General features: G+C 49.2%; 1 protein-coding gene across 3 annotated transcripts in view; it reads left to right on the top strand.

Annotated features, from left to right (window-relative positions):
* Positions 1-12,566, top strand: part of SGSM3 (small G protein signaling modulator 3) — a 29,253-nt gene extending 16,687 nt beyond the window's left edge. For all 3 annotated transcript variants that reach the window (XM_085323409.1, XM_085323408.1, XM_085323410.1), the window contains 13 exons: positions 64-291; positions 1,276-1,330; positions 4,956-5,083; positions 5,392-5,547; positions 6,171-6,225; positions 6,668-6,717; positions 8,195-8,347; positions 8,447-8,517; positions 8,863-8,911; positions 9,246-9,331; positions 9,675-9,797; positions 10,895-10,955; positions 11,358-12,566. In XM_085323409.1, the coding sequence (XP_085179535.1) occupies positions 64-291; positions 1,276-1,330; positions 4,956-5,083; positions 5,392-5,547; positions 6,171-6,225; positions 6,668-6,717; positions 8,195-8,347; positions 8,447-8,517; positions 8,863-8,911; positions 9,246-9,331; positions 9,675-9,797; positions 10,895-10,955; positions 11,358-11,441 (1,299 nt within the window). In that variant the 3' untranslated portion in view covers positions 11,442-12,566. The remainder of the gene's footprint in view (positions 1-63; positions 292-1,275; positions 1,331-4,955; positions 5,084-5,391; positions 5,548-6,170; positions 6,226-6,667; positions 6,718-8,194; positions 8,348-8,446; positions 8,518-8,862; positions 8,912-9,245; positions 9,332-9,674; positions 9,798-10,894; positions 10,956-11,357) is intronic.
* The last annotated feature ends 627 nt before the right edge of the window (positions 12,567-13,193 follow it).

Raw genomic sequence — 13,193 nt, 5'->3', positions numbered from 1 at the left:
GCAGTGCAAGAGTGTAGCCGTCAGGCTCACTGTTCTTGTGGCAACATGACTGCGTCCTTACAGGAGGATGAGCTAATCCAGTCTGAGAACTCTGCCTCAATCTTCAACACGCTTTCGGACATCCCAAGTCAGATTGAAGATGCGGATGCGCTGCTGCGGGAGGCCATGCGTGTGGCTGGCTCGCTAACAGATGTGGTGGTGGAGACCCAGCGCCGCAAACACTTGGCCTACCTCATTGCCGACCAGGGGCAGCTGCTGAACACCAGCACCACTGTCAACAGTTTGTCCAAGGTAAGTGCGCAGTCCAACCTGCCTCACAAGGCAATGATAGAAACAGGGCAGCTGTATTCCCTCCCAAATGCTGTTTGTTAGCAAGAGATCCTCCCGTCTGAAATGGTTTTGGCTCCAGAATAAATGTGTAATCTCTTGGAAGAAAGGTATTCAGAAGTGAGGGGAGAGGTCTGTACAATAAGAAATGCTACCAAATGTCTCCTGGTTGATGAAGCCCCAAGTGAAAGGGATATTGGTATTAACTGTTGTTATTGTTAGTGAAAATTATGATGGTAAGTGATGCATTTCATCAATAGGAACTAAAAGAAACAATGTATGCTTTTGACAGAATTTGTTTGGAACTACTCTGCTCTGTGTGTGCAAGTTAATGATAGGAATTAATCCATTAATAAGAAAGTGATGCACTAAAATAACTCTTCTTGGAAGGCACATTTAGAAAGCAACAGCAGCCTTTGCAAAGCTAAGTGAAAAATTCGGCTATGTTTAATTTCAGACTACAATCTACAGTTGCAGATGTAACATAAGATTCATTAGTAGCTACTGTTCATCAAGCCTGTTTGGAAGATGCATTCTTGATGTTTGTCTGCGTGCTAATCACAAGACACTCTTGCCATTCTAAAATGTAATAGGCATCCACTTAAGAATTAAATATAATTACGTATGAAGCTGATTTTGGCAGCAGGTGGAAGTAAATCTAAAATTTATTCACTTGAGTCATGGTTGATTCTTGACTTTCAATTACGCGCACATAATAATTGAGCTATAAATAACCTGTTGCTCATGGACTAGATCAATCAGAGCTGATTCATTGCATTAGAAGTAGAACAACTCTTGTCTAAAATTGCAAAGTCACTTGCCTGCTCTTTCCAGTGGTAGATGCCAGGACCCTTTGCCCAGAGACAGCCCACATGAAAGATGATTTATTTTATTTCCTAAATCTGTCCTTACACGTGCACTTTGTTCTTGCTCTTCCCCATCCCTCAGGTTGTACGGCGCAGGACTCAGCGCAGGAAATCTGGCATCACCTCTCTGCTTTTTGGTGAGAACAAATCTGTGGCTTTTATATACTGTTGATAGAGGTAGGGGCCTGAGAGGGAGGAGGGTAAGGAAAGCAGAGAAGGAATGGGATGGAGGAAAAGATGAGAAGGAAGCCACAGCTGAAGGATGAGAGGGAGGAACTGCAGTTTTCCCTTGATCTGGGTTCAGAAAGTATAATTCAGGTGAGTTAGTGAGCACTTAAAGGCTGACTAAGAGCAGGCTGTGGCTCAGCCCAGCTGTAATGCCCCCCTTGTGCTGACCACTAGGTCAAACTCATTTTCTGGCAGGCTTTGTACAATCTGTTGTATGTTGTGCTCTGCTCATCTTACTCCTTTCAGTTCAGGAGCATCATTTCCAGATGCTCCAGATTTCCAGATTATCTGAGGGCAGGGCAGAATAGTCCAGTGGATCATCTGTCAAAGCTTGTAAATATGAGCATTGCCTGTGCTCTCCCTTACCTACTCTGTTGTGAACATTTTTGCATCTTAATTCTCATTGCTTATGTGTTAAATCAGCATATGTCCAGAAAGCATGCATCCAGGATAGGTTTTGCATGGGTTTAAAAATAACTTGCTTCCACAGTTCTATAATAGAAGCCCTTTCTATTGTAAGCCTTACTGTCATCACCTGCCGTGTGAGTGGTTGGTTTTCTTGAAATTGCCACATCTCACCACAGAAATTGTTTTTCTGGGGGAGGAGAATGTGCTGAATTTATAGTTTTCAAATAATGTTTYGGTTGTGGTTGAAATGGCCTGAATAACATCTAAAACTGAGTTTTACTGGTCTTTCAGAGAAGAGGATTTTTGATATTCTCCAGGGAGCTGACACGTTTGCAAAAGTTTGCTGCAAGCTCATATACCATTGCCTATAAAAATGACAGTAGAAGATTGATGAAGTTGTAAAGTTAAGCATGCAGAAGTGAAGAAATCCAGGAAAGTTGTTTGTGCAACCTAAACTCAGACTTCTTGTGCATGATGTTATCATACAGTCAGTACAGACTGAACCTGCAGGGAATTTAGCTGCAAAATGTATCTTGCTTGTGTCTCAGATGGAGATTCTTCTTGGCCAAGTTTGAGTAGCTTTTCTGAAGGTGTTAGTGAGCTATGCTCTGGCATGAAGGCAAATTTCAACTTCAAGCTTCAATACATAGCAATGGTAGAACCGTATTATTGAGACAATTAATAATGCCTTTTCGTATTGATAGTTTATATGAGTTTTTTGTAGTTACTGGCATGTTTTTGCCTTAATGTTATTTTTGATAATTAAAAAATTGATTAAAATAAAAAGTTTGTCCTCTTGCAGCAGATAACCAGAATGGAAAACTTCAACCTAAATGAGGGAAGGGAAAGTTTGGTGTGATGAATCCACCATTACATTATGGAGAGTCAAACAATCTTAACTGGAAGATCTGCTGCCTATGAAAGTTGTTTTATAGAGCTGGTGTGTAGCCCTTATCTGAGTGGGAAGAAGAATTTACCTAGGCTCTAATCCTTCTTCCTTAGAGAGAATGGAGACTGAACAGTGGCTTGGACAGGAGCTGTAGAAACACAGGAGCGCTGTTTGGAAGGGATCTCTGAGATCTCTAGGCCAACCTCTCTTCCTCAAAGCTAGACTCTCTCCAACGCTAGATCAGATCAGCCGTGACTTTCTCTAGCTGAGATTCAAGGAGACAAATCAGATTGCTAATGAGGGAACAGAGGCGGGGGGGAGGGGGAGAGAAAGAAAAAAAAAAGAAAAAAGTAGTTTGAGAGAGAAAAGATGTACATATCCCTCTTTTTCTGTGGCATGGCCATTGAAACAAGGAAATTCAGGAGAGCTGGCCCTGCTCAGCGTGACTGTGCAGCCTGTCGGTCTTTGTAGGTTCGAAGTTGAGCCTCCTCACACATGGCTAAATCCTGCACTGATTTCCTGTTTTGGAAGTGTGCGTGCAGGTATATGGGATGAAGTGAGGTGAATCTGGTGGAATCCCCAGTTGCTTTCCTCTGTAACCTGTGTCTTTTGAGGTGGGAGGGTGCAGAACAGCATCTCTTCAGCTGGGATTCAGCCGAATGCAGAGGGAGGAGAGCAATATTTTGGCCAGAAGGGACCAAACGATGAAAGAAAGTCCATCTGCATAAATGAGAGCTGCCCACTGAGCTAGTGTGACTGCAATCAACTAACTTATTCTTTAGTCACATTCTGGTTTTAATACATGAATTGTCTGAGAATCCCCAACACTTACATGATCAACTATCAGTTTATAATGTTTGCATCTCTGAATCTGTTATGAGGCTTCTTACATGCTCTATTGCCTACCCCGGCCATTGAGAAGATGATTTTTGTTAATTTTCATTGATTAGACTGGAAGTAAGCGTCTTACCCTTTTTCTATTCCAAGAGCAAAACTTAGTTTCCTCTTAAACTTTGCGTGACTGTATCTTATCCATTTATCATTTAATTTAGCAAATAGGAAAAAAAATAGTATTTTAGTCTATTTTTGTGCTTCCAGTTATGTTCTTAAAGTATTTTTTTTTTTGTGCTTTTAATTGGTGTCAGTTGTGATTAAAAGACACTGGATGTCACTTTTCATTAAGCGGGATGCTACTCTTCATCCATACATAGCTGTTGCAGCAGCTGTATAGCTCATGCCATACTTTATTCATATTGATTTCTGCAATGTTGTTAGAAGATAAGCAATGTGCTAAGTTGCTAGCTGATGATTTTCTCAGGACATGCTTCAAAACTGCATTTGTTTAAAAATTGGAGTTTTGGTGAAAAATGCATTGTTTTAAAAGTTGATTTCTGTCAATCAACTACTATATCTTAAATATATTTTAGATAGAGCAAAAATAAATATATGAAAGTACATTTCGAATTTAAAACAATTTAATTTTTCAGAAAAGAAGCAAATGGTCCATTGTTCCAAACATTATGTGATTAAAACAGTCAGGTACATTTAGCTGCCTGAAGAATCAATCTCGCTCGGTGCTTTCTGCATAAATTAATAGAGACAGGCTGTCAAAACTCCTGTGGAAATTGGTGAAAGTTGGAAGGTGCTTTGGTAACTTTTACTTTATACTTACAACAGTTTTTATGCACCTAATACCTTTGAATATTGGCTTTTAGGGAAGCTGAGGTCTTAAGAGAGCTGGGCTTTTCTCCCTCACAGCTCTGGAATGTGGGCTATCTCGGTTTTCACTTTTTTTTCAGCCTGTGAGCTATGCAAAAATCAAAAGTAGTTCAAACAAAAGCTCTTTCAGTTTCCTCAGTTCAAGAGAAGTTTTGAAATTTCCCTGCTTTTGAGTTGCACCACTCACTCTGCTGTCTCTGCATACTGCATAGACACTTCTCTGGTGCAGCTCACAATGCCTTGGTATAGTGACTGGCCCAAAAAGATAAAAATTACACTCTCTAGTTCCATATGTGGTTTGAAGTAGCAACTTCTTAAAGTTTGAGGCAGTCTTGTTGATGTATCTTATTTACATTCTTAAATAGGTGGCAGTAAATACCTGCTTTAACATAGGCAGTCTTAATGTCAAGCTTGTTTGATTTCTATAAAAACAGTGATTTCTAATGTCAACAGCAAATGAATGCCTTGCACTTATTTTCCTCTCCTCTCCTCCCCTATGGCTACGTTGGCTTCCCCAGGGGATGACGACCTGGAGGCACTGAAAGCTAAGAACATCAAGCAGACGGAGCTGGTAGCCGACCTGCGTGAGGCCATTCTCCAAGTGGCGCGACACTTCCAGTGTGTGGATCCCAAGAACTGCAGTATTGTGAGTGGGGACAGCTGGGTCTGCATTGCTACGTGCTTCGGACATAGCTGTTGGGTATCTGCTGCAGGCCAGGGCTGCTCTAATGTTTCTAGAAGTTCTAGGCTGAAGGAAGAACATGTTGGGGGTAATGGGTGGAAGGTGAGGAATACTCAACCCATATCTGGTGGAGGAGGGCTGTTTTGGGAGGTTGCCTCTCCGTTGGGAGAGGAAGAACTGGTTGAGACAGGGGCACGTGATCTTTAATAGAGCAGCTCTGAGTCACCTGTTGTTTTCCATTCCTCTTTGCTCTTCATCCATGTGTGTGCCAGGATCTGACTCCAGATTACAGCATGGAAAGCCACCAGCGGGACCATGAGAACTATGTAGCCTGTTCCCGCAACCGCCGGCGTCGAGCAAAGGCGCTTCTGGACTTTGAGCGTCATGACGATGACGAGCTGGGCTTCCGCAAGAACGACATCATCACGGTACGTCAACCTGTGAGAGAGGGGCCGAGGCAGGACCCTGCAGACCTGACTTTTTGGGACAGTACACTACCTCCTCTTCAGAGAAGCAAGGGAGTAGGTTTGGCTCAGAGCAGAATTAGGACTCCAGGGGAAGCAGGTAGTGTTTCTGGGGGACTGCATGGGGACAAGACAGTATGTTCCCATGCATGCTGTTTCATGGGTCATCCTTGATGCAGCCACACAGTCTGATTTGTGGCTGCTGTACAGCTGAGCAAAAGACTGATTTGGTCCAACCTAGGTCCAGATTTAACATTGCACGTGGGGCTGTGCTAAGACTGAAGAGGCATCCATTTGTCTTTTAGCTATCATTATCCCTTTCAGAATTGCAGAAAATGGGGATGGTGTTGTGTTTGCAGCAGTCTTTTGCCCTTGAAGCCATGTAGGAAGAGGCATTGACACAGCAGTTGAGGAAGAAGTACTTCCTCATTGTGCATGCACAGCCAGGCAGCATAGTTCTCCTGGCTCTGCTGTGTAGAGTGTGAACGTGTGTGAGGTAGCACTATGCCTTGCCTCCCTTCCTCAGTGCTTCGAAGTCACTGTCTTATCCTTTGTTCAACCAGTGTTTTCCATTCTCCATTTTTCAGATTGTCTCCCAGAAGGATGAGCACTGTTGGGTGGGGGAACTGAATGGACTGAGAGGTGAGAGCAGGAAGGGTTGAACTGGGAGGAGCGGGGTGGGATGGGAAGCATCCCTTCATCCACAGCAACTGCTCTAGCACATGTACTTTATCTATGTCAGCAAAGACTCTGCAAGTCACTTCAGGCATCAGGGATGAGGGAGATATAGCAGGGCAGGAGAGCAGTAGTGCAGACTCCTGATTATTTCTGGCAAACACCAAGCCCAAGTGCATTCTCTTGGCACCAGGTGGCTGAGTGGGTGCTGTCTCTGCTGTTTGTGGGCAGTGTCATGTAAATGGCTTCCTCTTGCAGCTGCCTTAATTCTTGTAATTTTTTTTCTTTGGGCTTGGGCCCTGTGAATCCTGTTTCATTTTTGACCTCCATGCCGATGGCCTCTGATCTTGTATATATATGAATTTCTCTATGTCTGTGCCGAGCTTATGTCTTTGTTCACCCTTTGTAGGTTGGTTTCCTGCAAAGTTTGTGGAAATCTTGGATGAGCGGAGCAAAGAGGTAAGTTTAAAAAAAAAAAAAAAAAAGTGAATGTCATAGGAAAAACTATAGTTGAGAAGAGCTGTATATTTCTCTTCTTGAGTCTGTTTGCTCTCTCTCGCTGTTCAGTGCTTTATGGTGCAGTCAGGCAGCTTATGTTTCTAAGCCTGTTTGCTCAACTTCCTGATGCTGGCCATGCACAGAACGGGGGCCCCAAATGGCTTGGGGGGAACTGACTATTGTGTCAGGCTTGCAAGGCCCTCAGAGACGAGCTTTGGGAAAGGTGTGAATGAGTTAGGGAGGTACTCAGCAGGATCCAGTGGGCAGTATTTCTGCCTGTCCCTGGCTGCTTGTACTCATTCACTCTCTTTTGGGGCTTTCCCTGTTGGTCCTGCTCATGCTTTGTGGTTGCCACAGTGTGATTCCCCCGAGTAGTAGTGTCTGGGGGGCACTCTGTCTCAGTTCCTCTTGCTGTTTGCAGTGGTAAGAGAGAGCTGGCTTGCATCCAGCACTTGTCTGGGCACGTTCAGACGTGGCTCTTGCTCCAATCTTAGAACAGTTGTGACTTTAGTGCTAGAAGTGAGAGAAGGAAGAGTTCAGCAAACGTTCTGTACACAATACCTCAATATGGTCCCAAGGCTGGGGTTGTGGACAAGAAGACAAAGACCATCAGCTGTTGGTCTAGGCAGTCTGGAGGGGAAGTGGAGAAGGCCCTGTACTCCCTCCTCCCCACCATTCAGACACTGAGGAAAGACTCAAAGGCTGACTGAGACCTTAAGTAAAGGCCCTAGAGACATGTTGCTGCTGATATTTATCAGTTGTTTTCATCACTGCCATCTCAGGACTGGTTCCTTAGATGCAAGCCACATACCTCTGGGTGCATGAACACACACCTTGTACTGCTGAACAGTATTCAAAGCTCCATTATTTCCTCCCAATGGTGGAAATATGGAGGCTCCCAGTCATCCTAACTTGTATGTTACTCGTCAGTCCTTCATGCTAACGGCATGCTGGTGTGACATCTCAGAGTGGTAATACAGCTAATTTCGGAATTCCCGTCTATCCCTGTTAGTCTTGATCTCTAGCAACTAACAGAGTCCCAAAGAGCTGAGAGATTTGATGCATGTCCCTGTCCTTGCCTTAGCTCAGTCAGCATCACACCAAACCACAGCAGTGCCACATGCTGAGTGCTGCCAGGATGGTGCTRGTGTCACCTGTGTGGTATCATAGAATCAGTAAGGTTGGAAGGGACCTCTGGAGATCATCTAGTCCAACCTCCCCGCTCAGCCAGTGCAGCACCCAGGCACAGAGGTCCTGGTGATCCAGCAAATCCCAGGGACTAAGTGGTGCCTCATGCAGGAGCCAGTGAGAGGAGGCAGGAAGAGAGAGGGTTGGTGTGCACCTGAGAGTGGAAGAGCTGTGTGTGGAAAAGATGTAGGTGTGTCTAACACCTACATGCTCACCAATACACTGAGAAGTGGCTCTTCATGCTCCTCAGTACTCCATCGCTGGAGATGACACAGTCACAGAAGGAGTGACAGACTTGGTGCGAGGGACACTCTGTCCAGCCTTGAAGTCCATATTTGAACATGGATTGAAGAAGCCCTCTCTGCTAGGGGGACCCTGCCATCCCTGGCTGTTCATTGAAGAGGTGAGATGTCTCAGTTCCCTTCACGGAGCAGTGTTGCCAGAGGGCCTGGATGAGGGGCCTGTGGGGCACTGTGTGCTGACTGCTCCTCTGTCCCAGTAGGCTGCAAGCCGTGAAGTGGAACGAGACTTTGATTCCGTGTATTCTCGCCTTGTGCTCTGCAAGACTTACAGGTAAAATCACTTATGTGGTTATGTCTATGTTCTGCTTTTGTGGTGGTGTCAAGTTCTGCTGCCCTCCACTTGGAAGAGTCATGGCCTGCCCCTCCTCCCATGGGTCTGGTGTCAGTAGGCTGCTGTACCTGTGCTGACCTGGGGCTCTCAGTGACTCTTGCCCCCTTCCCTGGGCCCCTGTGTTTGCATCTGGGACTGCATCTTGCTCTCAGAGCTGACAGATTGCCCGTGGGCTCAGTGGTAGCAAGGGAGCTGTCACTGCTGTTGGGGTGTGGAGGGGGGAGAGGCCTGCTTGTGCCCGAGGTGGTTCTGGAGTTAGCTGGCTCTCTGCTGTGATCTTCACAGGCTCGATGAAGATGGCAAAGTCCTCACTCCAGAGGAGCTGCTTTACCGGGTGAGTGCTGCCAGCAGAGCCCAGCTCTCAGCCTGGGCAAGTTTTACATGCAGGCTGCTGGAGGGTGCTCCTCCCTCCAGAGAGGTGCTCACGAGCCTCCCATACCTTTTCACTGGGGAGGAATAGAGATGCCAGGCGCTCAAGGAAAGTCAGAAAGTTGAGCCATCAGGGTGTCTCAGCCCCTTTAGTCTTAGCAGGTGGTACCAGGTGAGGGTGGAGGACAGGTGAGGAGCTCTGGGGAGGGCAGTGTTGGGCTGTGTTGCTGAAATACCAGCTCAGTTTAGCCTGAGGCTAAGCTGTGAGAAGGCAGTAACCACATCTTCCCACCCCTCAGGCAGTTCAGGCTGTGAACATGACGCACGACGCTGCACACGCACAGATGGATGTGAAGCTTCGTTCCCTCATTTGCGTCGGACTCAAGTGAGTCATCCAATCCTCGGTGTCAGGGATGCGAGGAGCTTGGGAGGGGGCAGAGCTGGCTCAAGGGCAGCAGTTGTTTCAGTGTCTACCCTAGGCCATGGGGGCTTTCTTCCCCTCTCATAGCAGCGACTGAGTGGGACCTGTTTCTTTCTTGCTGGGCGTGCTGGCCTGGCTCCTGGCTGGAAGAAGTAACTATCATGGCTTAGAGTGGCCTGCTCAGGCTTCCTGCGGTATCCTGTTCCCATGGGGGACAAGGCTTGGACTGAGAATAGCCTGTCCTAAAGCAATGGGGCCCCTTTCCCTGGTTTTAGTCCTGAAATGTGCCTCTTCCCCATCACTGCAGTGAGCAGGTGCTGCATTTGTGGCTGGAGGTGCTGTGCTCGAGCCTGCAGACCGTGGAGAAGTGGTTTCATCCCTGGTCCTTCCTGCGCAGTCCTGGCTGGGTGCAGATCAAGTGTGAGCTGAGGTGAGTTCATCGTCATGGGCTTCATCAGAGCCGGGGGGTGGCTTTTCTCCTCCCCTGCAGGAGGTGGGCCTTACTGCGACAGGTTTTGGACCAGCTCCAGTCAGCAGCAGTGCTTGCTGCCCAGACTTCCTTGCTGCAAATATTTCCTCATGTGCTGAGACGGCAGCAACCGTCTAGACAGTTTAATAGGATGTGCCATGCCTGCCTGAGCAAGAGCAGAGCCTGGCTCCGAGGGAGCTGTGGTGACAAGCAGGCAGTGTCTGCCTGCCAGCCACCTGCTGCTGCGCCCAGGCCTGCTCTGGTGGAGAGAGTCTGCCTCTTCCATCGTCCCTGCCCTCCAGGACCTCCGCTTCCGTGGCTAGCGTGAGCCCYGCAGGGACTGAGCGGGGAGCTGGGAACCTGCTGGGGAGCTGGTCTGACAAGCCTTACGGCATGTTCCCCTCAGGCTGCTCCCTGCAGAGGGCCTTGGCTCTCCCGCTGCCGCAGGAGTTTCAGGACCCTCATGCAGGATTTGCACCTCAGCCTGAAGGGCCACCAAAAGCTGAGGCTGAACTCTGCCTCCACGTTCTCAGGGCAGAGGCAGCCTGCAGCYGGGGCCAGTGTGCCATCCACATGGAGTTCTTGGGCGTGGAGTTTGAGGGGCCCTTCTCTCTCCCCAGGGAGAGGTGTGTGTGCAGAAACACCAGGGTGCTGCTGGCAGGAGTCTGCTTTTTGGAGAGGAACCTGCAAATCCTCAATGCCAGCTGTATGCAGTCCCCAGCTGCATGGGTCTGCGATGCAGCAGAGCAGGGAGGCTGCGTGCGCTCCCCTGCGCTGTTGTGCGAGGCTCTGTAGGGGTTGCACTTGAGTCACGTTTTCAAGCTTCTTTTCCCAGTCTGGGTCTGGTGGGACTTGAAGCCCGAAGGGGTGAGGGGAAATGGGGGACGAGCGGTGCTGCTGCTGTCGCTGCCCTTTCAAAGCCAAGAAACAAAGATCTCCTCCCACCTAAGTTTATGGTGTCCATCCCAGGACTAGCTGAGGAGCTCATGTGTGACTGGGGATGAGCTGGGAGCGTGCAGCGTGCGCGTGTGAGTAACCTTTGTTCTGTTCCACTGCAGAGTACTCTGCAAATTTGCCTTCAGTCTCTCTCAGGACTGGGAGCTGCCTATAAAGAGAGAGGTGAGTAGCTAGTTAGCATCTTATCCTTCCCCTCAGCCAGGGGCTTTGCTTCCCATCCCCCTCGCCTAGACTTCGTGCTCTAGCCCATCCCCTGCATCCTTTCTAGCCAGTGCCAGAGGCCACAGACCAGGCTGCTTTCCCTGCCAGGACAGGCTCAGCGCTGCCAGCCTCTGCCCAGCTGGGGCAGAGAGAARTGTCAGGCACCTCCCTACTCCCTCCCTTCCCCCCTGCTCTCCAAACCACAGGGCCTCTCCCTTGTTCAGCTGCGCTGAGGTGGAAGGGCGGGAGGTTGCTCTGTCTGGGCTCTGGGGTCCTCTGCTCCATGTGCTCTGGCTCCACTCACAGATGCACCACTCTTTTCTGTGGGGGTGCTGTGACCTGGGTCCCTGTGCTGTCCTGCAGGAGAAGGAGAAGAAGCCACTGAAGGAAGGGGTGCAGGACATGCTGGTGAARCACCATCTCTTCAGCTGGGACATAGATGGGTGACCATCACCATACCCCACTCTGGGGAACCTTCTCAAAGTCGCACACTCTTCTCTCACCCCTTTTCCGTTCCCCCCCTTAATGCTTTCTCCCACCCCTTCCACTTGTATCTGTGACAAAATCCCCCCTCAGGGGGGCTGCCAGGCCACCTGGGACAAATGGCAGCAGTGCCATGAGGCCAGGCTGCAGACCAGAGGGAGACGGTGGTCGAGGTTGATGCTATACGGGGGTGAGTGTGCTCTTGCCACAAAAACAGGTGCCCCCTCCCAGCCTTCTCCGTCTCTGCCACCCAGATCTTCTGCTTGCCCCTGCCCTGCCTCCCCCTGGTGCCAAGGGAAAGCGGCCTGGCCCCCAGCCCCTCCTCGCCGGTGCCCTGCGGGCCAGCAGCTGTGCGCGTGCCGGCGCATTTGCCGCTGCAGCTGTGGGGAAGAGGCAGCCCTCGTGGGATGGCTTTGAGCCGTGAAGCTGCCGCTGTGGATAGGTGGCACCGGAGGCGCGGGGGGAATCGGGCTGTACGGGAGCCGGAATCGCACATCCCCTCTGTGCCAGCCAAGGAAAGGGAAGGCAAAACGAAGCACTCGGACAAGTTCCTCTGTCCTGGGGCCTGGGCAAATGGCGGAGGGGGAAGCACCATCGGCCTCATCCCACCTCCCTGGCATGGGTTTGTGGGGTGTGGACAAGAGGTGCCCGAGCGCACCGGCCTGTTACCACTGTAACAGCCTTCGGGGATCGGCCTTGTCGGCTCCTGGAGCAGACAAGAACCAGCTCTCCCCTAAAGAAGTGTTTCATGCTGTCATTTTAAGTAAGTCTCTAGATATTATTTTTACTGTTAACCAAAAAGCTGTAAATTAATTCTAGGAATATGTGTATATTTTGGCATTGTTGTAGCTCAGGATGGGGTTCAGGTTGGAGCTGGCTCAGGGAGACTAACTCGTCCTCGCCCTGCGGTGGCAGCAGGGGCGCAGGTCGGGAGCGGAGAATTGCTGCTTTGTGGTGGTGGCTCTGGAGATGGAGTCTGACTTTCTGCTGAAAGCGCTTGTCTGTGAGCACAAACTACTCATGAAATGACACTAGATTCTTACTTTCCTTTATTCTGTGGGTTTGTAAATAAAGTGCATCTTGGGAGAATGTGGGGTTTTGGCTTTGTTTTTCAGTGGGGCCAGAACTAGAGTTAATTCTTGGTTTCTGCCCTACGATAATTATGGCCCTGGGGCTGCCGCTGGGCCGTGTCCCCGGAGGTGAGCAGGGCGCAGCAGCTGCCCCGTGCTGCCCAGTTGCCCTTGGGCCCTGGCAGCCACAGTTCCTTCTCAGAGTGGGTGACCACGAGCCTGGGCCAGCGAGCTGCAGCAGTGGGGGCAGCTGTGCTGCCAGCAGCGGCAGCTGTGCCAAGGGAGAACTGTGTTCAGACAGGCCGCGCTCAGGCCAAGAAGAATAAAGAAGTTCAGCGTGTTTACTGCTGAGACGGTCGGTGTGGTCACCACACATTCGATGTAGCCCCAGCAGTGCAGCCCCTAGGCAAGAGACTGCAGTTTCACCTCACCATGCAGCTCGGGGCATGGCCAGACCAGCTTACGAGGCTGGGGGAGGTTTTTTTTTTTAAAAGCTGTCCTTGCTTCTGCTACTGTAAGGCCAACTTCTGGTTGCAGGGGAAGTAAGTAACTTCTACACCTATGAGGAATCTCCCTGCAGCTCAGCAAGATTTTTTTTTTTTTCTTTTTTTCCCCCTCCTCCTCCTTCCCCTAGGTTTGAAAGACT

This window comes from Rhea americana, unplaced genomic scaffold (genome assembly GCF_003343005.1).
Source record: "Rhea americana isolate MKP2758 unplaced genomic scaffold, rheAme1 scaffold_85, whole genome shotgun sequence".
Taxonomy (NCBI): Eukaryota; Metazoa; Chordata; class Aves; order Rheiformes; family Rheidae; genus Rhea; species Rhea americana.
Note: the sequence above shows the minus strand (reverse complement) of the source record. Positions and strands in the feature narration are given on the sequence as shown.